Raw genomic sequence first — 27121 nt, forward strand, 5'->3', positions numbered from 1 at the left:
GGGAGGAAGAAGAGAGATTTTGTGTGAAAAATGAAGGACTGGGAAGCCCTTTTAATAGAGCTGCGGTGACCTAGGTTGTAACGACGCACTTAATGACTCATGTGAAGGTGTGAAAAACGACTAGAAGGGGGGAGGGGTTGAATAGAGTTTTGAATATAAAAACTTTCCCCTTAAGATTTAAAGTAAATCTTTTTGGTTTATCTAAGATAGATGGTGCAGCGGATAAAGAGATAGAGAGAAGAGAGAAGCACACAAGTATTTTATCCTGGTTCACTTGATAAATCCCTCAAGCTAATCCAGTCCACCCGTTAAGGTGATTTCTTCCTTCTTAGAATGAAGGCAATCCACTAATCAGATAATTGTTACAACTGCACTTGAAACCTACAAGTGACTAACAATACACTGACTTAGCTCACACTAAGATTCACTCTCTTAGTCTTCTCTAGGATCCGATCAACCTTGATCTCCTAAAGGAATCACCACTAAGATTCACTCTCTTAGTCTTCTTAAGGATACTGACCTACCCGGTCCCTTAAGGAAAATCAAACAACTGTTTGAGGTTGGTGTTTACAAAGGTTTGCTTCTAAATAAGCTGAGTGTAAACTAAATAAGAACAGATGAAGAAAGTAGAGGCTTGAATCTTTTCTTGTATTGCAGCTCTTGATTTCTCTCTCTCTCTTATCTTTCTTCTTTTCTTCAGCCTTAAATAGTGCAAGGTGCGAAGGATATTTCCGTTGAGAGAATATGACCGTTGGAGGGCATTTCTGGAACTTCTAGAACCTGTTGTGGCTGAACCTTGGTAGATAGGCTTGTCATAATAGTACACTGCTCTTGTACTTCTTGATAGTGACATTTGCCTGTAACCATTTACTTCTGATCTGACGACGCTTCATGTTGGAACTTGTGAAGCTTGGTGATCAGAGTCAGAGGGAAGCTTGGATCCTCTGACCTTCGTAACTTCTGCTTCTGGACCTTCAGAGCTTCTGGTCCTTCAGAGCTTCTGGTCCTTCAGAGCTTCTGGTCTTCAGATCTTCTGGTCTTCATATCTTCTGATCTTCAGAGCTTCTGATCTTCAGATCTTCTGATCTTCAGATCTTCTGGTCTTCAGATCTTCTGATCTTCAGAACTTCTGATCTTCAGAACTTCTGATGAATATATCTTCTGGTGTCAGAGTCAGAACCTGTTTGTCAAAACACTCAAGACAAACGTTAGAGTATCATAATTGTTCATCCACAAATAAATACTTGTTATCATCAAAACATAGAGTTGTACCACATGACCAAATCTTGATCTTACAATCTCCCCCTTTTTGATGATGACAAAACCATGTATTTTGATGAACAACTCTAAACAAATAAACTGAATACACTTAGAGTATAAGGGATCAGAGTTAAAACTTATCCTGATGTGTATAGTTTATCTTGCTCCTTCTGAATCCAAGACTCGAGCTTGATTCTGAGCAAAGCTCCCCCTGAATCTAATACTTAATATCAACGTTAGTAATATCTAGATTCTGAGCTAAATAATATAGGAGTTGTCAAGATACAATTAGTTCCCCCCCTTTTTGTCATAAGCAAAAAGGATGAAGGTGGGAAAAAAATAGTAAGAGCATAAGACGAAATACTCCCCCTCAGAAGGAATACCAAGTGATACTTGGCTGCTGATTAGTATATCTTCTGATGAGAGCAGAAGTGTGGTTCGGGTGACATCTCCATTCTGGACAAAATTCCATCTTCAGATGCTTCAGAATGAGAAGCTATGAACCTACTCTTCTTCTGATGACGCAAGTCAGAAGTTGTAGTAGCATCTTCTGATGTTGTTGCTTCTGGTTTGACAAGTTCTGAGTCTTTGTTTCTTTCTGAAATGGTCATGCGCATCTCTGCAAGCTTTTTCAGCTAGCTTTGACTTGTCAGAGTCAAGCTTATCATTAATTCTAACATGAATAGCGTTCAGAATATCAACAGAGGGGTTCTTATCAAAAACCAATGATTCCTTGACCAAATCTTACTCTACTGATGCCTCCAAGATCAACTTCACCTTCAGGTTCAAGTTTTGGATCTTGGGACATATGCCTTTCTCCCGTCATGTGTTGCCTGCATCCACTGTCCAGGTTCCATGGTTGGAGTTTCGATGGACCTATTGAAGATATCTGCAACATAATCTCATCCCTAGGTACCCACTTTCTGGGTCCTTTCTTATTAGTTAGCCCAGAAGTTCTGACAACTTTGGGTCTTTCAACAGGATAATATAAAGGAATTTGAGCATGATATTTTGACATAGAGAAAGTTCCTTTCTTAAGAGATGATGGAGCAACTTCAGAAGGTTTAGAATAACCAATGCCATATATTCCATTTCTGCTTACGCCATAGATCATTGAAGCCATTAAGCTTCTGTCTACGCTTTTAGCCAGGAATCTTTGAAAAGACTTTTCATATTTAGATTCATTTCTACAATCAGAGGCATCACAAGCAACTATTTCTTCTAACTTAGCAATCTGGTTCTTAAGCACAGAGTTAGAATTTACCAAAGCATGATTATCATTTTTCAAATCAGAAATAATTTTCTCATGTTCAGAAGGAGTCTTTGAAGCAGCAGATAAGTCCTTTTTCAACTTTTTATGCTTAGACAATAAGGAGTTATACTTATCCATGATATTAGACAAAGCATGTTTCAATTCAGAGGTTGAGAAAGAAGCGAATACCTCATTTTCATCGTCTGAGTTAGGATCTCCTTCTGATTCTGAGTCAGAGTCAACATCATCCTTTGACTCTGCTCCTTTGTCTTTGACAATAGCCATGAGTCCTTGGACTTCACCATCAGAGTCAACATCCTCTGACTCTAATTCATCAAATGTCACCATCAGACTCTTCTTCGTCTTGAAGTGCTTCTTTGACTTTTTGTCCTTTGATGAGACTTTGTATTTGCTCTGCCTGTGCTTCCAGATGCAGTTGAACTTTCTGGATATCAGAGTCAGCTCATCCTCATTAGAATCTTCAGAGGCTTCTTCAGATTCTTCTGCTTCTGCTTGGAGAGCTTTAGCCTTTTCAGATTTGGATTTCAAGGCTATAGACTTCTTCTTGTGATCTTGATGTTCAGCACGCTTTAGTTCATGACACTTCAGTATGCTTATGAGTTCTTCCAAACTCATCTGCTCAACATCTCTTGTGAGCTCCAAAGAAGTTATCAAAGGCATCCAGCTTTCGGGAAGACCTCTAAGGATCCTTATGACATGATCCGCAGTGGTGTAGCTATTGTTGAGGGGTCTTATTCCAGCAATAATCAACTGGAATCTGGAAAACATATCCTCAATGGATTCATCAGGTTCCATTTGGAAGGATTCATATTTCTGGATCAAAGACAGTGCCTTTGATTCTTTCACTTTCTTGTTTCCTTCATGAGACATCTTCAAGGATTCAAAGATGCCCTTGGCGGAATCACGATCAGTAATTTTCTCATATTCTTCATATGAAATGGCACTTTGCAGAATAGCTCTTGATCGGTGATGATCTCTGAACTCCTTCTTTTGATCTTCACTCATCTTCTCCCTTGGGATCTTTACACCATGTTCATCAACAGGAGGGGTGTAGCTATCAACAACAAAATCCCAGAGATCAGGATCAAAGCCAAGAAAGAAGCTTTTGATTCTATCTTTCCAAAAATCAAATCTCTGACCATCAAAGATATGTGGTCTTGCACTGTATTGATATTTGCTTGTAGTAGTGGTGGAATCCATGAGTTTTTCACACTGGCCCGGATCTACTGAACATTGTTAAGTGTGGTAATCAGAACTTGCGCTCTGATACCAATTGAAGGTGTGAAAAACGACTAGAAGGGGGGGGTTGAATAGAGTTTTGAATATAAAAACTTTCCCCTTAAGATTTAAAGTAAATCTTTTCGGTTTATCTAAGATAGATGGTGCAGCGGATAAAGAGATAGAGAGAAGAGAGAAGCACACAAGTATTTTATCCTGGTTCACTTGATAAATCCCTCAAGCTAATCCAGTCCACCCATTAAGGTGATTTCTTCCTTCTTAGAATGAAGGCAATCCACTAATCAGATAATTGTTACAACTGCACTTGAAACCTACAAGTGACTAACAATACACTGACTTAGCTCACACTAAGATTCACTCTCTTAGTCTTCTCTAGGATCCGATCAACCTTGATCTCGGAATCACCACTAAGATTCACTCTCTTAGTCTTCTTAAGGATACTGACCTACCCGGTCCCTTAAGGAAAATCAAACAACTGTTTGAGGTTGGTGTTTACAAAGGTTTGCTTCTAAATAAGCTGAGTGTAAACTAAATAAGAATAGATGAAGAAAGTATAGGCTTGAATCTTTTCTTGTATTGCAGCTCTTGATTTCTCTCTCTCTTATCTTTCTTCTTTTCTTCAGCCTTAAATAGTCCAAGGTGCAAAGGATATTTCCGTTGAGAGAATATGACCGTTGGAGGGCATTTCTGGAACTTCCAAAACCTGCTGTGGCTGAACCTTGGTAGATAGGCTTGTCATAATAGTACACTGTTCTTGTACTTCTTGATAGTGACATTTGCCTGTAACCATTTACTTCTGATCTGACGACGCTTCATGTTGGAACTTGTGAAGCTTGGTGATCAGAGTCAGAGGGAAGCTTGGATCCTCTGACCTTCGTAACTTCTGCTTCTGGACCAACAGAGCTTCTGGTCCTTCAGAGCTTCTGGTCCTTCAGAGCTTCTGGACCTTCAGAGCTTCTGGTCTTCAGATCTTCTGGTCTTCAAATCTTCTGATCTTCAGAGCTTCTGATCTTCAGATCTTCTGGTCTTCAGATCTTCTGATCTTCAGAACTTCTGATCTTCAGAACTTCTGATCTTCAGAACTTCTAATGAATATATCTTCTGGTGTCAGAGTCAGAACCTGTTTGTCAAAACACTCAAGACAAACGTTAGAGTATCATAATTGTTCATCCACAAATAAATACTTGTTATCATCAAAACATAGAGTTGTATCACATGACCAAATCTTGATCTTACATCATGGTCAATGGTCGGTGCATTTTTAACGCACTCTCAGAGTGCGTCACTAGCGCTCTCTCAGTGTGCGTTCTTGTCGCACTCGGAACATGAGGTTCAAACTGCGACTGTCACCACTACGGCAGAAATTGCATTTTACAGCGCTTATTTTTTCATTTTTACAACGCTTAAGAAGCGCTGTAGAACGTACCGTTGTAGTACAGTCAAGCGCTTTTTTTAGAAAGTGTTGTAGAACATGCCATGTTCTACAACGCTTTTGCAAAAGAAGCGGTTTAGTAAGTGCATATGCTAAAGCGAATTTTAGAAAGAAGCGCTTTAATAAGTCCTTTTACTAACCACTTCAGTTATGAAACGCTTTAATATAGGTGTTTACTACAACATTTCCATCAAAAAGCGTTTTAATATAAGTGCATAATAAAACATTCCTATATAGAAGCGTTGTAGCACTTGTTAAACATATATATATATATATATATATATATTTATGGGCAGTCTGAAGACATATTCTTGGGACTCAAGAGCCCAGGAAGTTCTATTTCCTTCAACTAGAATCACTACCACCACAAATTTACTTGCTTCACCAATACAATACAAAGAAAAACACCCCAACAAGACTTCCCAATGTGCCCCCCTGTTACCATTAAAATAAAGCAATGAAAATTGCAATGTTCTAGCTAACATAGGAATTATCTATTGAAAAAGAACATAAGTAATTGCTCAAAGTTGACACAATCTTAGATTTTATGTGCTTGCTAAAACCTACATACTATATATTCCACTATGAAATTTTCGTTTCTCAAAACACCAACTCTGAATTGCTGCCTTAGCCTTGGGATAAAGTCTAAAATAAAATACAGTAATTGCAAGATAGAATTCAAGATAACATTAAGCATTGAAAAAGGAAGGGAAAAAAAGGGCTCTACAAATTTTTCTAACCTTTATGCAACTAAAATCTCAATCCAGAATTTTTTACTCTGAAGCATAAGGTGCTGAGGAAGAAAATGAAACTTCTATATCATTATACTCCATTCTGTCTACATTTCGCCGAAAGTTGCTTGTTGCTAACTCGAAAGGGCATCCACATTAGATTGCTGATCATGGGATCTACAAGAACACCGCAAGGGAAGATTTACAATCAATACATAACAATTCATAAAGCATACAAGATGAATATCAAAAGAACGTCCATTTTTATAGCCGCAACAACAGGCAAATGAGGGCATCTGCCTGTTCAACAAAGATGTACGTTGATGTTTACAACTCCAAAATGAAATCAGCTAATCCTAACTAATTCAAAATTCAGAAGATCACCTCAATTAAGGTAAGACATAAAAAGCTCAATGAAAGATGGGTAAATAGAAACACCCTGCATAGATATTAGATCTGAATGAAATTAAAATGAGAACATAGCTTGAATGAAAAAGAGAAATAAAAATGATATGAAGTGTATAGATTGACTCCCACAAGTTGAGTATTGACATTAGATTAGCATATAACTGAAAATAGATAAATATATAGAAAAAATGCATTCACACATGACACTATGACTTTCCATTGTCTAATTTTTTTTTTATAAGCCAGAATAATTATTATATACAAGCACAAGAGGTGCTTGAACCCGTTTAAAAGAGGAGAAAAATATCAAAATAAAAGGAGAGATAGTGAGTATACTACTCAGTATAGCACCCTGAAATTATAGCAGCATCAGGTACCCACCACTCTAATGGACTACTAAAACCAATATATCCCCACCATATACATAGTACACAACTGAAATTGACTAACTCACAGCCCAACAAAATAACAGAAGCAAGATGAAATTAGTGAGACTAAATTTGGAAACAAATCAAAGGCAGAAAAAGATCACGTGAGCACAGATCTGAAGCTTTAATACAATCCCATCATAACATAGAATCACCATGGTATCAACACACCAAGATAGAACATCCAACCCCACTTGAATTAACATTCATATCAGTATCAAAGCCTTTACTGGTTTACCAATGGTATACTGGTTTCTTTAATGATTTTCAGCTACCTTTATTATTGGGGCGCTGTCTTGGATCCAAAAAATCTGTTGGAGCTGCTTGCTGCAGAACTGGAAAGTGTCTTTCTCAGGGGGGGATATATTGCAGTGCCTGGAAAGTAAACACATGCTAATAAATCAGCAATATCTTGAGTTGGGAATGACTAATGTCTTGCCTATAGTCGTAGGTGATTAACAATTGAAGTTGTCCAGTAGCCTTTTCTTTTGTTTCTCCTTTATATTCTCTTCTTTTGATTTTCTATTTTGTTTTGGGTTGATGCACCTGTAGTGCATCTCTTTCAATACAATTTCTTTGCTCTTAAAAAAAACCATTGCTGCAAATTTTTTGCTTTTTTACTTCTACCAAAAACCAGCAAAACTGATCACCAATTGGAGCTAGAACACAGCCAACACTCCACTATTCAATGACTGGGCACACACAACACTTTCCGAAGATGCTAAACATCAAATTACATAATTAAACTGGCAAACAGCTACAGAACTATGCTATAAAAAAGGATGCAGAGCAGACTAAGCTTGCAGCAGCACACATAACATGTATATCAGGTCATTGGTATTAATTCTGCTAAGAACAACTGTCTAAATCAAAGAGGTGATCAAAGAGGGAGTTTTGGACTTACAAATAGGTAGTAGAATTGGATTGGGAGAAGCCTGCGTGAGGTAGTAGACATTGTGGCTTCGGTGAGGAGCTTCCTGCGAGAGAGAAATTGTGAATCAGAGGTAACAAATATGAGGGAAATCAAGAATAAGAGGCCAAAAATCAACCGGTTCCTTTTCCAGCAAGCTGGTCTTAACTCCTCTGCTGCTGCGTTAGGGTTGGGGTCGTTGGAGGAGGAGGAACCAGTGGCCACTCCCTTTCTCTCCCATGGATGCACCACCATCACCACCTCCTTCTCCTTCGTGATCACCACCACCTCCCTTCCTCCTTCCTTCCTTCTAAATCGCCTCCACCACGCTCCTCTACTAGCCACCGCCACGCACGTCGTTGGATCTGTTGCGCCGCGTCCTCTCGCGCCGCCACGACCCACCGTTCTCCCTCGCGAGGTTCCGATCCACCACTACTTTTCCTCTCACGCGCCGCCACGTTCATCGCTGCTGCTCCTCTCACGCGCCGCCACGTTCATCGCTGCTGTTCGCCTCCCCTTTCCCCTCTGAATCTATGTGTTTTGCTGCTGGTTTTAGATGTGATTCATGTTCGATACAAGACTTGTTTGGAAAAAGAAATGGAGATTTAGGGGTTTCTCACGTTAAGGAACCAACCTGCAGATGAGGGAGACTGGGAGAGGGGAGGTGCGGGATTTGCGAGAACGTGTATTCCAATTTTATTTTTTAAAAAAAACTTAAAGTTCTTCTAAAGCGTTTTATTGAGTGAGGCGCGGTAAACACACAATTTTCATAAAGCGGTTTTGAACAGAAACGCTATAAATATATTGTGATTTTTTTATCTATCATTATTAGCACGCTCTCTCATATGGAGCGTTGTAAATAATCTAATATTTTAAAGCGTCTTTGAAAGAGAAGCGCTTTAGAATATTCATGCGTAATTATTAAAGCGTTTTGTCTAATAAACGCTTTAAAACAGGCGCTTTAGTATGTAATTTTTGGCGTACACGCAATCTAAAGGTACGTTCGAAAGGGGTAATTTCGGGTTTCAAAAAATTATTTCAGTCTAAATAGCTGTAGGGGGTCTGAATAACAATTCCCTTAAGAAATTATGGGTTAAAATTTAAAGAATTTCATAGTTATGCATGTGCAAGCATGTAATAACAGTTATGACTCTGTCAATTAGTTACTCAACCACTTTATAATACTCAAATCCCTCTTGTAGCCTGTTTAGTTTCACTGTTTGCACATGATCAAATGCATGTTTAATCAGAAGCGGTAGCTTATTACTAAAATTAATTCTAAAGCATTTCACCATAGAACCAAATATGTTATTAATCATAGATGCACCAGGCTGCTTTACTAGTCATTTCATTTTCCCAAGTGATGCGTGTGTAAACCCTTGATTGACTATGCTACAAGAAGAATTATTCTAGTATAATAAATAGAAGTCTTTTATGGAATCTCAGCATTTGACAACTACTACCAAATTCTATTCCTTTCCGCGTTTAACAAACATCAAATTTTGGGGCCTACATGTTGATTGAAGTCAGATTAATATGCTCGCACTTTATTACTTTATATTGCATAAATTCACATTGCATTGCTTTAAATAAAAGTGTTACCACAATCAAAAAATAAATAAAAGTGTTACCTTTTTTTTATCACATTCCTTGGCTTTTCAAAATTGAACTTACCATATGGCACATGCATACAGGCAAGGGCTTATGCAAGAGCAATGAAGGCAACCCTTTTCTTTTCAAGTGCAACCCACAATATCAATGTCAACAAAATTTTCAAGTTCATTATGGCCAAGCTCTTTAACTTGCCATGGACGGTAGAAAGAAATTTGACTTTGGGAGAACCCATAATTGACTTCTGAAATGTTGACAATTTGATTCATATGTACATAGAAGAACAGAGGATATAAGAAAAGAAAAATACAGAAGAAAGAAACCAAATTGAACTTTTCATGTTGATTGAGATCTAGGTAGTATAGGTAACTTTAAGTGTTTTTCAATAGGCCATTTTGACTACACATCTTACAGAGCTACCTGTGAAGTATAAGTATAAATCTAGGTGGGACTCAGTTTTCTTTAGCTGCAGTTAAGTATAAATCTTTTTACAATTGATTTTACATTCAAAATTAATTGTGGGAGAAAGCTTAGTTGAAAAGTTCCTGAATGTCAAAATTGATGGTTCTGTAAAAAAATTAGCAAATTCAAACATGTTATCATACGTGCGCATGTGATGTGTAAAAATCCAAAAATGTGTTTGCTTCACAAATGAAGGGAATACCTAATACCCAAAGACAGACGAATCAAAATGGCAATAGTCTTTGGTGCATTATGTAGTCCAATTCACTCATTTTTATTCTTTTGCTTAATAAAAGGATCATTTTATAAAAGTAAAAGGAAAAAGGACCTCCCCTAGCTAATTTTTCATTCAAACCCAAAAACCACTCACGACTAGTGTTTTAAGACTCGGCTCGGTGGTCGAATCGGTCGAGGTACTGAGTCACTGAGTCACTGGTCGGACCAGTGAGTCAATGGGCGAACTGCTTGATTGGTGCCTACTAAAAAATATAATTATATAAAATTCAATGCAACATGGAGTTAAAATATGTATAATAAAACACGTTACCAATTAACAACCTGTATTGTGGTGTAATGGTAAATGCTTGGCACTTTCACCTTCATGGCCAGCGTTCAAATCCTCCCCACAACGTTTTTCACAAATAATTTCATGATTTTGGTATGATTATTACCAAGCCTGCTGCTACAGTCCACAAAATAGGCCCAATATATTAAATGGCAGCTTGATAACTCTTCTATCATTAAATTGGGCCAACATTTGTGATCCATATCAACAGAAACAAAAAAAAAACATTCTATCATTAAATTGGGCCAACATTTGTGATCAATATCAGCATAAACAAAAAAAAAATTAAACTGGTGGCTCGCCGGTCTAACAAAAAACCGGCCGAGTCACCGAGCCAACCTATGAACCGGCCGAGTCAAGCCGGTTCCCACCGAGCTACATGCTTAACTGGTCTGATGTGTGGTCGGACCGGTCAGGTGACCGAGTCCCAGTCCAACCGGTCGGACCGGCCGGTCCGAGCCGAGTTTTAAAACTATGCTCACGACTGATGAGAGATAGTAAGAGATGAGAGATAATGAGAGAAATGATATGTAATGTGATAAAAAATTTAAGAGAGGTAAGTGTGAGTTTATGAAAATTAAGTATAGTTAATTATTTAATAAGGTGAATTCTGTGGTGCCTGTGGGAAAATGTGGGTGTGATGCCTGCATGTGGTCAGTCAAATAGAAAAGAGACATGTGGCAATTATTATACCAGATTTTTTATTTTTCATTAATTTATGTTTTAGCACCAAGGAATGGCACTTAGCACCATTTTGAAAGTGGCTAGGAAAAGACCAGGGTGCTTAGCGCCAACGGCGGTGGAGAAAACCCAAGGGGGAACGAACAAGGGCGCTTAGCACGAGAAAAGGGCGCTTAGCGCTATTTTGACAGCCCATCTTCATATATATGTCCAGAAACACGTTTTTTTTATTATCTCTCCATTTCTCTTTGAAATTCCTCTCCTTTTGGCACCAAAACATAGCAAGGGAGGCTAAGCTTCATGGAGGAGAGGTCCCTGGGCAAGGATTGATGGAGTGGAGCTCCGGAGCGCGGTACAAACCATGAGAGAACTGTGACAACCTCTCAGAGGCTATAGAAGACTTGGAAAGGTTTCTATGGTCGTGGTTACGTCGCCGTTCTTATGGGTTTCATCTCTTCTTTCTCTATTCCTCGTATATGTTGTTTTCTATTGTGTATTTAGGTTGCATTGCTTGATTCTTTAATTGTTGTAAACTCATTCATTGATGTAAATGAAATCTTCCATGTATGATGTTTCTCTTTGCACTTCATGATTCTATCCAATTAATTGATAATCAAAAGAGCTTCATAGATAGATTGAGAGATTGTTGTGAGTTTGTGTATTTTTAGTTCCATGAAAGTAGACACATATGTCTTAGATTACAACATCGTTGTTAAAGTTCCGCTTTTCTGTGCTTCAAGTATCGATTGATCCATGTTAGATTTCAGGGGACTAGCATTAGATCGAGAGATTGGTGTGGGTCCGGTCCAAGAGAGAAACTTCTTAGTGCATCAATTGTCTAAGGGTGGGAATATCTTAGGTAGGAACAATAGTGTGAGATTCAAGTAAATAACACAAGAAAGGGGGGGTTTGAATTGTGTTCTTGAAAATTGCTTTTTAAAACTTAGGTTTTCGAAAAGAATGTTAGTTCTTTAAAACGTTTAGTAAACCTTTTTCGTAAACCGTTTAGTGCAGCGGAAATATAAGCAAAGTAAAGCATACGATCAGCACACACATATTTATACTGGTTCACCCTAAACGATTGGGCTACATCCAGTACTTGGCCACCACCAAGATTTTCACTAGCAAGTTTCAAGGACTTCTTTGATACAAGTATTCTCAAGGACTTCTCCAACAAGTATTATCGCGGACTTCTCCCAGTATTGTACAGGACTCCTCCTACAAGTATTATTCAGGAATTCTCCCACAATCTATTCAAGATTAATTCCCTCTACAAGGTTTCTCTTTGTACAAGAGTATAGGTAGATAATTTATAGCACTGGAACTCTACGTGTTTGAGTTCAGATTTGACTTTGGTTCACTTGAGAGTTCTGGATCTAAGAGAGAAAAGAATATAGAGATTTGACTCTTTTAAGGTGCGAGGTTCTCTCTTTCACTTTGCAGAAGTGGTGGCTTGGATTTGACACTTAGGGAATTTTCTGCTTTGAGCTTTGAATGCTTTGAAGAAAGTTGAAATGAATGCTTTGAGTTCTTGTGCTTGCAAATTTAATTCTCTTGGTCTTCATTCTTCATGAGTGCCTTAAATACTCGCTTGCTAGTGTTGTAGCCATTGTGAGTCATGATATAACCGTTGTTCTAGACGTTGAGTGATGAAATCCATCCTTTGATTCAAATGGCTTCGGTTGGTAGCTTCATTGAATGCATGCTCAGAATCAAGTCTATCATTTAGCTGAAAATGTGATGTTTGTCAGCTAGTAGGTGGCAATAGACTTGGGCTACTTTTCAGACATGAGACAATTGAGAAATTTGATGTTGACAACTTGTCCTTTTCCTTAGTTGGTCAGCGTGCAAAAGCAAAAGTAACATATATAGTCTTCACATGATTTGATTTGAATGTAAGTCAGTGTGTCTTGACTTGAGTTAGTTTTCTTGCCAAACAGTCTTGTGAATTCTTAAGGTTTTTTGTGTGTGTGTGTGATGATTTAACGTTGAAACATATAGAGCGAATTGAATTTCTCCTGAAATTCAAATGATTTAAGAAGCTTAGTTGACAATAGAAGTGCTTTTATAAAAACTATTATGATCAAAATAAGATTTTAAAACCGTTATGATGCGTTTGAACTTAACATAGTGAACTTCCACGTGATAGATGGGGTTTTGAGCTCTATCAGGAGTTTTCGGAGTGAGAACGGAGATTCGCAAGCCTAGGATACATTGTCCTAGGATAGATTGACTATTGGGAATGTCTTTGAGAGAGAATCCGATTTGTATTGTTCCTTTTGGGTTTTCTAGATGGTAGGGGGTTACGTCTAGGAATTCAACGTGATAGATTCACCTAGGCTAAGGATAGTTAGGTGGATAGCTCTCGGCGTCATAAGTAAAATGAACATTTACTTAAATGTTTGAGTTGAAAGCAATTAGAGGATTAGGTGAATGCATTCTTAATATGTTTTCTTCTTTGTTACCTCCGTAAACCTTCTTTTACTATTTTCTTTGACTGTTTTCATTTATATTCAAAAACCATAAAAACAATTTTATCAAACATCTTTCTATCCGCTTGAATCAATATTTAACTAGTGGAATCGATGTTCACACAATCCCTGAGGACGATAAACTCGTATCTGCTTTGCTATGATTGAATCATAAAGGTTTAAGCCAAAAGCATTACAATCAAGGAAGAAACCTTTATTGTTTCCAATGAAGTTTGAGCCAAAGTAAACCTTTTCAAAGATAACTCCAACCTAGCGGCGAGCACAAGTAACCCGAAAAGGATACACCCTCGATCGTCTCAAAGAAAAACCGATTGCAAGTAACCATGTTAGGGATACATTGCAACCGAGCGGAGAGCACAAGTAAACTGAAAGGGATACAACCCCAGCCTCTAAAGAAAGAAGAGACATAAGTAACTCTTTTTATGGATACGCTCCACCGGTTGAAGAGCCAAGTAATCCGAAAGGAATACAGACTCTTCATTGGGAAAAGACCAGGAACAAATCCATTTTCATGGGTACAGTCCAGCCGAGTGGCGAACACAAGTAACCCAAAATGGATACAACTTTTTCCGTCTTGAAGAAAAATAGGAAGCAAGTAACCCTTTTTAGGGATGAAGGTCAGTCGAGCAGCGAGCACAAGTAACCCGAAAAGGATACAACCTCAGTTGTCTCGAAGAAAGACAAGACATTAGTAACCTTTTTAAGGAAATAATCCACCTGTCGGAGAACCAAGTAACCCTAAAGGAATATAGTCTCGTCGCTTAGAAATGAGTTGACAATTTATGGTTTTTTCTACTGATGAAGGGTTTTCGTTCCTAGTAAAGGGATTTTTTTTTTTACGTTCAGTGCAATGCATTACCGACAACCTATATATGTCGGTTATTTACCGATGACTTTTCAAAACCTTCAATAATATTTACCAAGATCAATACCCACACCTTTTTTGCTATTATTATCAACGACCTTTATAGCTTAGCGATGGATATGCCATTGGTAATTAACTTTTTCTTGCAGTGCCTCGAACGAACTTATCATCCTAGTACTGCAACTTTGGATGCACAGGTCTAGATTGAAGATAACCCCCATACCCAAACCTCAATCCCAAAAGATAAGTTACAGGATACGGCCAACAATATCAATAAATTTCGCCTAAAGTGTCTACAGGAGTACTATCATTATTTTTTTAATTAATTATTTATCATAAAATCATCATGAACTCTGTATCAAAATAAAAATATTATTGTTAACTAATTTCATTAGATAGTATTTAAATCTTCAGTTTTTTCTGAAGCAGCAAAAAAATTTAAGAAAATTTTCAATTAAATAATTAATAAAATTAATTATATAAGTATTGGTCACGGTATTTCTTAATAATATTTAAGTTTAACCTAATTTTACTTATATATAATATTAAAAAAATTCTTTATATTCAATGTATAATAATTAAAAATAAAAGCGAATATCATGAAGTTTTTTAAAGGCATTGGAGGGTGAGTGTGTTGGATTCCACGGGAGGGGAGTAGTGTATCTGATTGGCTTGTAAAGAAGGGAGCTCATAATTGCTTCCCGCATTTGTGTTGAGGATTGGCTCGATGAGGAGCTCGGAACTTTGTTGTTCAAAAATTCTTTGTCTGCATGTGTCGTAGTCTAAAAGTTCATAATTGAAAAAAGAAACCCACATTGTTTATTTTTTTGTAAAAAAAAAAAATACAAATTGTAAAAACTTATATACACACCATCTTAGGGAGACAAATTTTATAAGAGTATAGACGAATAGATTCGCATGTGAATAAACTCATTCATTGCACGAGTGATGCACATGTCAATAGTTAATTTGTATCATTTGTATTAGTACTATAATTGGTACTATGGCATGCCTATGACATGTCATGGTGTTCACGTTCGGCTTAATTCAAAGATAAATATGCTCCTTTGTGAAGAAAGTGAAGCCGTTCAATTATTATTCATTGTTCTTTTTTGAGATCAAAAGGAAACACACATATATATATATATATATATATATATATATATATATATATATAAAAGATCAAAAAGAGGTCTGAGTTCAAAAGATACATTGGGGACGAGATGATTAGTGGAATAAACAGTTAACCATCGTACATAACCCCCAAAAAAATAAAGCTCAAAAGACCCAGATCAGTAGCATAACAAAACAAAACACCAGCACTAATTACAAATCAACCATTCACTTTTCCATAAACTCACAATCCCTAATAAAAGCAGCAAAGCCTTGAAGGGTCGCCTCGTCAGGACAATCAAAAGTCAAACCAAGTTGGACCCCTAAAGCCAAGGCCACTCTCGCTCGCTTCATAACACCTGGAGGTCCCTTTGAAACCTGAGGATCAACAACCACCAATTATTATTCATTGTTAATAAAGAAAATAAGTAAATTTTATTTTTTCATTTTTTTCCTTCTTTACCCCGTGTGTACACATTGAGGACTCGTTTGGCACACCGTATTAGGTATAATAGTATAAGTTTATACAATACATTATAAACTTATCCATTGCTTGGTGTTAACATTGTATTGTATAAAGTTATACATCAATCCCCTCTTAACATTAAAATGATGGATTATTTAATCCACCTATAGATGATGGATAAAGCATGATAAGAGTGTGATGTATAAGCCACAACCACAACCCTCCACCATCGCCACCACACCACCCTCCACCATTTCTACCACCACTCTCCACCACTACCAGATCCGCCTCCACTACCTCCGCTGCCACCATCGCAACCGCCGCCGCAACTACCACTGTCACCACCGTCGTTGTCATCATAGCTATCACCACCGCTGGCACCACCACTGCCACCACCATCATCACGATCACCTTCGACCACCATCATCATCGCTGCTACCACTACATACTGCCATGACCCAACACCACCACCGCCGCAACCACCTCCCTCCGCCGCCGCCGCCACCACCACTGCCACCGCCACCACCATCATATATAATGCTATGTTACACCCACTTCATTTAAGAGGAGTATTATAGCACCTAATACCTTTTTTTTCTTTTAGGCAAAAGGACCCTTACATTTTCTTTTTAAGAAACATTGAGAGTGCCTCTCTTGTAGTAATTTGGCTTTTCTTTCCCCCTTTCTCGTTGAAGAAGTTAAAATGTTCTAAGCAACCCTTGTGCTATTTTGGTGACTAGAATTGCTAATGAAAGAGCATCATTAAAACCTCCCTATGTATATTATAGCCTAATCACCATTGCTAATGAAAGAGCCTCACTTTTGAATTTTAAGCTCAAAACTAAGCTCAGTATTGATGAGTGATGGCCGCCCTAAGCGATAGTTTGCTCTTGATGTTGGCGTTGGATCTGGTTTAGGTCTACGCTTTTGCGTTCGTTGGTTTTTTTACTTTTGTTAAGGGAGGTTCTACTTGTTTATATCCTTTAGGATGGTGAAGTGATTGTGTATTTTTTTGGATGATTGAGGATTTTTGTTTTCGTTATCCTCTTTGTCCTATTCTCGAGCTTAGCCTCTTACTTCTCTATTATCTACAATATATTTGGATTTCCAAAAAAAAAACATTAATATTCAAGAAATTATTTTTTTTTTGAAAAGAAAAGAGAAATTCATTGAAAAGGAATAATTCTTGGGAACAACTCTCCCAAGTAAGTTAAGGTTCAAAGCAACAAGCAAGGAAAACTACATTAGAGAAAAAAACTATTCAAGAAATTATTTACAGTATAATATTTCAAATATTTAATTTATTAGAATCAATATTTAATTTTCACTGATATTTTTATATAAAATATTTTTAGTAAATAAGGTTTATTGGTTCAACTATCATTAACTAATTTTGGATTAACATTATATGTAATAAATTCATAAGTAAACTATTTCAAAATAGTATTTATCAGAAAATTTAAAATATTAAAATTCAAGAAATTATTTGAAATAAAATGTTTCAAATATTTAATTTTTGAGTATTGATAATAATTTTTTTTTCTAATACTGTTATTTAATCAATGTTAATAAATAAGGTTTTATTGGTGCAATTATCAATAACTAAGTTTGGATTAATTTTCCTATTTCATAAATTTATAACTAAATTATTTCATATTTTTATTAATAAGTGTAGTTAAAAAATAAATTCAAGAGATTATTAGCAATAAAATATTTAATTTTTAAGCATTATTTTTAGTTTTTGAAATATTTTTATTTAAATCAATGTAAGTAAATAAGGTTTTATTGGTGCAATTATCAATAACTTATTTCTGATTAATTTTAGGGTTAATCATCTACTTGGTCCCTGTGGTTGTGTGGCCGTCTGAAATTAGTCCCTCCCCGGAAAATCTGAAAATCTAAGTCCTCGTGTTTGGAAAGTGTGTGGAAATTAGTCCCTCCGGCGAGGACCTGCTCCACACACTTTCCAAAACACGAGGACTTAGATTTTTAGATTTTCCGGGGAGGGACTAATTTCAGACGGCCACACAACCACAGGGACCAAGTAGAGGATTAACCCTTAATTTTACTATTTAATAAACTCATAACCAAAATTTTAAAAATATTATTAATCAGTATATTTGAAATATTAAAATATAATAAATTATTAGAAAACAAATATTTGAAATATTTAATTTTTTAGTATTGATTTTTAGTTTTTTCTAATATTTTTAATTAAATCAATGTTAATAAATAAAGTTTTTTGGTGCAATTCTCAATACCTAATTTTGGATTAATTTAAATATTTAATAAATTTATAAAAAAATTATTTAATATTATCATTTATCTGCATAATTAAAATATTAATATTCAAGAAATAATTTTTTGAAAACTTATTCAAATATTTAGCTTTATAGTGTTGTTGGTATTTAATTTTTTCAAATATTGTTATTTAAATTATATTTTATAAGGTTGGAGGTGGTATTGATGTATTTTAATCAATCTTAATAAATAAGTTTTTATTGGTGCAATTATATATAACTAATTTTGGATTAGGTTAAATATTTCATCAAATTATAACTATATTATATGCTATTATTATTATTATTATTATTCATAAGGGTAAAATATTAATATTAAGGAAATTATTAACAATAATATATTTTTCTTTAGAGAAAAATATTATTAAAAACAATATTTCAAATATATAATTTTTTAAAATTATTATTTAAATTTTCCTAATATATTTATTTAAATTATTTTTAATAAAAAAGGTGTTTTGGTGCAATTACCAATATCTAATAATGGATTAATAGTAATATCTAATAAATTCTTAACGAAATCATTCAAAAATATTATATATCAGTATAATTATAATATAAAAATTCAATAAATTTATATATATATATATATATTAAATCATTGCTAGGGAATAAGGTTTTATTTGGTGCAATCATCAATAAAAAAATTGGTTCAATTTTAATATATAATGAATTGATAAATAAATTATTCAATATTATTATTCATTAGTATAGTAAAAATATTCGAATTCTACAAATTACCACCAATAAAATATTTCAAATATTTAAATTTTTAGACATGATATTTAATTTTTTTCGAATATTGTTATTTAAATTATTGATAATAAATTAGGTTTTATTGGTGCAATTATGAATAACCAATTTTGAATGAATATTAATATTTACTAAATTCCTAATTATTGGTGCAATTATATATAACTAATATTGGATTAGGTTTAATATTTAATTAAATTTTAACTTTATTATATGCTATTATTATTATTATTAATATTGGTAAAATATAAACATTAAGGAAATTATTAAAAATAATATATTTTGCTTTAGAGAAAAATATTATTAAAAATAAATATTTCACATATATAATTTTTTAGAATTATTATTTGAATTTTCCTAATATATTTATTTAAATTAGTTTTAATAAAAAAGTGTTTTTGGTGCAATTACCAATATCTAATTATGGATTAATAGTAATATCTAATAAATTCTTAACGAAACCATTCAAAAATATTATATATCAGTATAATTAAAATATAAAAATTCAATAAATTTATATATATAAATATTAAATCATTGCTAGGGAATAAGGTTTTATTTGGTGCAATCATCAATAAAAAAATTGGTTCAATTTTAATATATAATGAATTGATAAATAAATTATTAAATATTATTATTCATTAGTATAGTAAAAATATTCGAATTCTACAAATTACCACCAATAAAATATTTCAAATATTTAAATTTTTAGACATGATATTTAATTTTTTTCGAATATTGTTATTTAAATTATTGATAATAAATTAGGTTTTATTGGTGCAATTATGAATAACCAATTTTGAATGAATATTAATATTTAATAAATTCCTAATTATTGGTGCAATTATATATAACTAATTTTGGATTAGGTTTAATATTTCATCAAATTATTTTTTTTTGAAAGATCAAATAGTAGAGATAAATCATCAATTTATAACTATATTATATGCTGTTATTATTATTATTCATATAGGTAAAAAATAAACATTAAGGAAATTACTAACAATAATATATTTTTCTTTAGAGAAAAATATTATTAACAATAAATATTTCAAATATATAATTTTTTCGAATTATTATTTTAATTTTCCTAATATATTTTGTTTAAATTTATGTTAATAAATAAGGTTTTAATGTTGCAATTATCAATAACTAATTTTGGATTAATTTTAATTTTTAATAAATTTATAACTAAATTTTTGAATACTACGATTAATTAGTATAGTTAAATATTAATATTCAAGTAATTATTTGCAATAAAGTATTCCAAATATCTAGTTTTTAAAACATTTCTTAATTATCTAATTAATTCTTTGTCAAGTCAACTTATATATTATACTCAAGTCAATTCTACTATTATATAAGAGAGAATAGATATGGATAAGCAACTACAGTGTCTTTGTCTTCATTCTACAATCAAATAGACTTAGAGTATTATCACATAAAGGGTTTACTGCAATTCCAATACCTTAGCCATGAGACCTAGCATAGACAAATTTAGCTCATTGCCTCACTCTTTGCTCTCTGTGATTGTTTCCTTGATATCGTTTAGAGAAGCAGTAAGAACCTCAATCCTCTCTAAAAATTGGATAGACATTTTTAAGTATACATCCAACATAGAATTTGATGAAGCGTTTTTTGTGAAAGATGGTCAAACTTATCAAAAAAGACAAGCTCAAAGAAAGGCTTTTCTGGAGTTTGTGTTGCTATGGATTGCTAATCACACAAAAACTGTTGTAGATAAGTTCTCTTTGAGATTATCATTACCTCAAAAAGTTAAAAGAGTTGTGAGGGAGTGCATTACCTTTGCCACAAAATATGGGGTGAAGGAATTGGAGTTGGACTTTTCTGATCCAACATTGGATTGTTATTTTACTACTAATTATATTAAGCATGAAGCCTTGTTTGAATTGCCATTACATGTTTATGGTCACACTTGCCTTGAATCTTTGAAGTTGTTTTCATGCAGCTTGATTGAGGCTGAGTTGCTTAACTTTCATGCACTCAAAGAAATTTCTTTAGGTTGGATGGAAGTAAAACTCATTACTATTAAGACCTTGTTATCAAATTGTGAGGCGCTTGAGAGTTTAAGTCTCAAGAGGTGTTGGAATTCAGATGACTTTGATTTACGGGAGGAGAATTTAAGATTGAGAAAGTTGGTCGTTGAAAGATGCATGTTTGGACCTAATAGTCGTTATTTTGTAGTCAATGCTCCAAACTTGAGATATTTCTATTATTAGGGGTTGAATAATAACTTTTTGGTGATGGACATACGCTCTCTTGTGATGGAAGAGGAAGTTCTTGACTTCTGCATTGAGTTCGAAGGACATGCTCTATTTCTCTACAAACTAGTGGAGGATCATATCTCTGGTGGTAGTACTTTAACAGTGTGTAATTACTTTCTTCAGGTATGTTTTACCTCCTTTTTCTTTTATATAGATACTTTTCAATTTAGCTTTACGATAGGAACTAACAAGAAAATTATATATATATATATATATATATATAATATTTGTGTATTCATAGTTTAACATTTTTTATTAATTTGATATGTAAAGGTTGTCCCTACTGGAGGTTGCCTGCTGAGAATGCCACATAGCTCAAATGTGAGAAGTCTGACAATGAAAACATCTTTGGATCAAAATGAGCTTTTAGGAATCACGTTCTTACTTAATAAATGCCCTGAATTAGAACACCTCACTATCAAATTGGATCTCCCAAAAAATTATTTGGTGAGTATTACATTCATATAATAGAATTTGTTTTCCTATATGCATGTGGAGTAACAACAAGAAAAAAATAATGGAAAATGGGTGGATGCGAAAATGTATGATATTGAGTAAAATCAATAATGTATAATTGGGGATGATGATACAAAATTTTTAAGCGGAACAAATATAATATATTTATACTATTTTGTTAAAAAACCTCATGCAAACTAATTGTTCCTTTTTGTGTTTAATTGGTTCCATTCCTTTGTGTACCCGCTTTAGTAGCCAACTTTTTGTTGTTCATGTTGTAGGATTACGAGTTACCTGACAACTTTAACCTCGAGAGGTTTTGGACTGATCACGCAAGGGATTATAACTGCATGGTATATACTCTTAAAGAGGTGGAGATTAAGGGCTTCGAAGGATCAATGAATGAAATTCATATGCTTACCTATTTCATCACTATTGGGAGAGTCTTGAGAAAGATGACTATCAACATATTGAAGGATGATGTTGTCAATCAAGATGAAAGCTTGAATTCCTACTGTCGTGACATGATAGAAACGCTAATGTCTCAAAGGGCTTCAAGAGATTTAGAGATTTCAATTTATTTTATTAGTATTTAAAATTTCATAATCTCTCTTGAAGTTTGTGGTTGTTTGGTCTGGACTTTTCCTCGTTTTGGCTCCCTGTTGATGCGTGTTTGGTGGTGTCGGCTCTCTTCCGTTTAGCTTTGGCTTTGTGTTGTTTTTACTTGTTTTTATTTTCTTTTACCTTGCTGTTCTGTACTCTGTTTTCTTTCTTGTATTTGGGTGTTGTACCTTTTTTTCAGGCCCTGCCTGGCTATTATTAATACATGATTTGGTTTTTCCAAAAAAAAAAAATTCATAGAATTTAAAATAATTGAAATTTTCTTGGATTTGCAATTTTTCTTATTTGGAAACAATAATTTTTTTTTTTGAACTTTGTTTGGAAACAAAAGTTGAATTCCTTCATTTAAAAAAATGATCATTTTTATATTATCTCACACGTTGAGTGCTATCCAAATTGTCAAGGTGCTGCTGACTCTGATTTTGAGCTGCCGCATCAGCCGACCCACCAGCAAAATTTTGATCCACCTCATGTGTAGAATGAATCCATATTCATACATTTTATGGAATAATGGGGCATTAATGAGAACTTCTATGGAAGAAAAATATCAACAAACTTAATTGTATTAAATGATTAACGGAATAATTAATTAAATAATCTGAAATTTTTTAAAGGCTCTTAAGTTAGAAGTCTTAATCATGAAAGACTCACTAGTTGTTCCTCAGTCTCTTTTCCCTTTTCCGTTGCTTGTTTATTTTCTGAAGAATTTTTTTTTAAGCATTTACAAAATGAACAAACAATCAATGAGTTAAATGAAGTTATTTCTGGTGTTATCCAAAATGCATAGTTTATGATCCTAAAAAGTTGACTTTATTGAATTATAAGCTAGAATCGTGCCATTGAGGACGTGGAGCAAGACGATGAGCGAGAGCTGGAAAGCCAGTAGTAGGAGTAGCTTGTGTGTAGACTATATCTTCTATCCTTAATTTCAAAATCCCGGTTACTGTTCACGGGGCAATTTTTTTTTTTGAGATAACTAGCTTTACTTTTCCATCTGTTGGGCTTTCATCCTTTGAGTTTGTGGCCCATTTTCACACACAGCATCAGCATCACTTGCAGAGCTTGATGTCATCTGCAAACATGCGATTTCGTCACTCCTCTCGCCGTCGTTAATTTCCTTTCCTCCTCCTACTCCCAAAGTTTCTTTCATCATCACTGGCACAGAATGACGTCGTCCCTCTTTGCCTTTGCTGTCGCCGGCGTGCGTTTCATTTTCCCATCCTACTCCCATAGCTTCGATCATCATCAATTGCAGAGCTTGATGTCGTCCCCCTTTCCGTCATCATGTCGCCGACGAGCTTTTCCTTTCCCCCTCCTACTCCCATAGCTTCGTTCAGGTTCAATTGCAGGTCTAAAGGGTGCGTCAATGGCTCAGTTGTGACGTTTTTTTTTGGCAGCTTCTCTAGGATTATTGAAGATAGGGCATGGTGTATATCTACAATCAGCAATTGCGTCATCATCTTGCCTCATGCTGCCAGGACCAGCTGTTTATGTTGCTTTACAGATGGCTTCCAATTGTTTTGAAGGCCCCTCTAACCTGTAAGCAACAACTTTCTCCTATAAATTCACTCATCTTCCAAGTTTATTTTCAATTGTCCAGATTTGTTGATTTGTTCAGTGTTAGTGTGTTGATTTTGTTCCTATTATGTTCACTCTGGAACTGCTTAAGATTTTGGTTTCTCAAAAATTGCTACTAGGGAAAATCACCATTAATAACTATCCATATATAAAGACCCCAAGCCAAGCTAAGTGAAGAAGAAGAAATAATGCATGGTTCTTTTGTACAAGAAATAATTTTTATGGTTTTCCTTCATAATTTATTATATATGTTGAATTAGTCTCTCTTTTTCAAATAAAGATATATGGTAACTTGATCATTCTTGTTTGATGCATGACTTTGGTTATTGAGTTTTGTGATGTTTCTATTTGCAGAAAGCACCAAACATAATTCTTCTGTGATGATGGTTCATGAACAACCAGGGTACCGTATAAGTGTTGAGTGAGAGCCTTATCTATCTTTCTATTTGAATTCTGGTGATCAAGGATGATTCAGGCGGTGAGTGATGAAAGCTGCTGAATTGGGTAATACAGGTTAGAATGTTTTTCTGTGTCTGTGATGCAGACTCACATTACTCATTATCAATGATTGCTGGCTTAATTTCTTTCATTTAATTCATCAGCATATTGATTGATTATGTTATTTATTTTCTTTTTTCAGCTTTTCCTCAGCTTAATGGTGTTGCCGGGGAAGATCAGAATCAGAATGGGTGAGTTTTTCCTGCAATCTTGATTGTCTGCAATTGAAATTTGAAGCCTTAATTTCTGGCTGCCTTAAAAATCTATCATCCCCCCTAATGTAGAATAGAAAGTAGAAACCATTGTATGTGTCATGTTTTGTTCTGTTCCTATTATGTTCATTCTGAAATTGCTTAAGATTTTGGTTTCTCAAAAATTGCTACTAGGGAAAATCACCATTAAGTTTCGAGAAACAAGTTAAAAAAAAAAATAGATCCTATCAAGCTAAAACCAAAACAACTAAAATTGAGATTCATCCCAGTCGAGCAAACTACAAGATCAACAACATGTTACCAACAAAGAGCTAAAAACCATCAATAAATAGCAAAGTGCCATGGCCATTAGGGTAGAAAACAAAAAAAAAAAAGCATTCAAGCTCCTCTGCCATCGCCACCTCCGGGTACACCAAACTCAACCACTAAGGAGGAGAGGCAACAACTATGTAAGCCAGCCCAAAGCCACCATGAACGAAAGTCGTGGTACCAAATTCTACGCTTAGCTACAGAAGAGGAAAGTAAAAACCGACGCAAAGATTGAAAACCAATTGTTGTATTCTTGGACCACAACTTTCTTTCATTCACTCCGGTGTTTGTACAGTTATTGCATTTTGAGCTCAGATTTGATGAATACTTTTGTTGTTGGCTTTATTAGATCAGATTTATTCGAAGTTCCTATCGAGTGAGCCATTTGGAATGGGATAAAGAAGATGGTGTTTAATAGTCAGATTCTATCAATTGATCACTCTCTCTGGCTATGTCTATGGTCACATCGTTAGAAGTGATTAATGTGAACAATCAAAGTGTACCTCTTGTTTAAAAAGCTCCAAGTCCAGGTATTGCCAAGTTAAACTTTGATGCTTCTTATAAAAGAGGTGCTGATGCACAATGCATTTTGTAATTGGAGACCATGAGGGGCAATTAAATGTAGCAGCTGCATGTTCTATTCCTGAACCGGCAAGTGCATATAGTTGTATCATTAAATGTAGTAGTTGCATGTTCTATTCCTGAACCAGCAAGTGTAATTAGAACTTTGCAATTTAGCTTTGAATAAACTCTTCATAAGATGTTTATTGCTTATCAATTCAACTTTCTGCGCTAAGAGTATCATCATCAGCATAAACATCAACCATGCTAAGTATCCTACTCTAATTTTTCTTTCTTTGTACTGGGGATTTTATTGTGCTTCCACATGAGAGGTCTATGTTGTGAAGTTTTGTGGTTTGGATAGAGTTGTTGAATACTTGTGTGATTGGACCTTATAATTATACAATCCTATATATATATATATATGTATATATATAATAATTAATCTAGAGTTGTAAAGATAACAATTAGAAGTAGTATGATATGTGACCAAGTGTGTGGAGCGTAGCAATATTGAAAAAATTTCGCACAAATTCACATCACTATAGTTTTTTAATTTGCTTGTCTTCCTCAATCTCTTTAATTGATTTACTTTGAGAAGCTACTCACTTTACTTGTCTATAGCCCTTTAAATTTCACAAGAAGTTGGAATATTCGCTCTCTTCATTATACCTATACTATCTTTGCTTATGCAACACTTCATGCTCTGGTTTTGGAAAGTTTTCTTTCAATAAATTCATAGTTTTTTTTCATATGTTTTTCCTATCAGAACCGCAAGACATTCCCTATGTATATTGTTTGTTCTTCTTCATATTCAACATTTGGCGGTGATTGAAGCATGACATGTGTTCAATTGAAGCCATCACTAAAGGTGTGTTTGGTAATTATTATGTACCTTTCATTAATGGAGGGGTATTATTCTTGAATCTGTAGTACTTGAAAAATGTTGCATGTAACCCACTATAATTAGGTTTTTGCTGGGTTGGTTTCCTACGGTCTAAAGTGTGAGCAGTTCTGATAACTGGGGGTGGTTTGCTTTGTTATGAATTTGTTGAATCAGTTAAGTTATAGAAATGGTTGAGATGTCTGGACTTCTTCATCTATTATAGCTGTAATAACCAAAGTTATTTGTGTATAAAAAATTATCTTATTCTTCTCAGGTCCAAGCATATGTTATTTCACCACAAGAGCTAAGGTTTGCGAGGGTAAGTAAAAACATACTTAGAGGAATTGGAAGAAAATTGAGGAAGAAGAATGATTTACAAACTATATGGAGAATCAGTTCATTTCACTGAGCAGCCAATACAAGTTTCTCATTATCAGTTGTACCCTTGTCCAAAAATTTCCACTCATTTGTTTGACATGTAATTTATAGATATATCTGGTACTAATGTGGACAAATTTTAATATGAGGATTAAGCCTTTAATCATTGATAAAGTGCTACTTCTGTTTACAATAGAGAAAATGAGGAGATGAGATCATTTAGGTAGAGAAAGGATTGGTTGTCATGCATGTTTAATGTTCTCATCTCATTGATACTGTTTTGTTGAATATTAGTACTGATCTCATAGTGGGAACATTATGCTTTTTACTTATTTGAATTCTTAGATG

General features: G+C 34.5%; 3 protein-coding genes, 2 long non-coding RNA genes and 1 pseudogene across 8 annotated transcripts; 4 read left to right on the forward strand and 2 right to left on the reverse strand.

The window, feature by feature from the left end:
* LOC130746420 (uncharacterized) overlaps positions 1-9540 on the forward strand; it is a 31548-nt pseudogene extending 22008 nt beyond the window's left edge.
* LOC130733161 (uncharacterized) lies at positions 3786-8380 on the reverse strand. 3 transcript variants are annotated; one of them, XR_009017395.1, is made up of 6 exons: positions 7821-8380; positions 7676-7748; positions 7047-7146; positions 6320-6374; positions 5945-6112; positions 3786-4892 (listed from the first exon to the last, which is right to left on the reverse strand). It is a non-coding gene; the product is annotated as an uncharacterized LOC130733161 (long non-coding RNA). The 3 variants fall into 3 exon arrangements; XR_009017393.1 differs by lacking the exon at positions 6320-6374 and having other exon boundaries at positions 3792-4892; XR_009017394.1 differs by lacking the exons at positions 3786-4892; positions 6320-6374 and having other exon boundaries at positions 5732-6112.
* Positions 9541-16192: 6652 nt separating the features above from the next.
* Positions 16193-16465, reverse strand: LOC130746508 (uncharacterized). Its single transcript, XM_057599185.1, has one exon. The coding sequence runs from the start codon at positions 16463-16465 to the stop codon at positions 16193-16195; it is 273 nt and encodes a 90-aa protein (XP_057455168.1).
* A 3999-nt stretch (positions 16466-20464) lies between these two features.
* On the forward strand, positions 20465-21229 carry LOC130746583 (putative F-box/LRR-repeat protein At1g56400). Its single transcript, XM_057599292.1, has one exon. It carries the CDS (start codon positions 20465-20467, stop codon positions 21227-21229), a length of 765 nt encoding a protein of 254 aa, XP_057455275.1.
* Positions 21230-21253: 24 nt separating this feature from the next.
* Positions 21254-22326, forward strand: LOC130746667 (F-box protein At3g62230-like). Its single transcript, XM_057599396.1, has 3 exons — positions 21254-21397; positions 21548-21721; positions 22012-22326. Exons 1-3 carry the CDS (start codon positions 21254-21256, stop codon positions 22324-22326), a joined length of 633 nt encoding a protein of 210 aa, XP_057455379.1.
* Positions 22327-23256: 930 nt separating this feature from the next.
* LOC130733160 (uncharacterized) lies at positions 23257-27101 on the forward strand. Of its 2 annotated transcripts, XR_009017392.1 has the most exons (6): positions 23366-23890; positions 24284-24442; positions 24570-24618; positions 25298-25478; positions 26279-26380; positions 26670-27101. It is a non-coding gene; the product is annotated as an uncharacterized LOC130733160 (long non-coding RNA). The 2 variants fall into 2 exon arrangements; XR_009017391.1 differs by having other exon boundaries at positions 23257-23890; positions 25298-26380.
* Positions 27102-27121: the final 20 nt, after the last annotated feature.

The sequence above is a fragment of the Lotus japonicus genome, chromosome 1 (assembly GCF_012489685.1).
Source record: "Lotus japonicus ecotype B-129 chromosome 1, LjGifu_v1.2".
Classification (NCBI taxonomy): Eukaryota; Viridiplantae; Streptophyta; class Magnoliopsida; order Fabales; family Fabaceae; genus Lotus; species Lotus japonicus.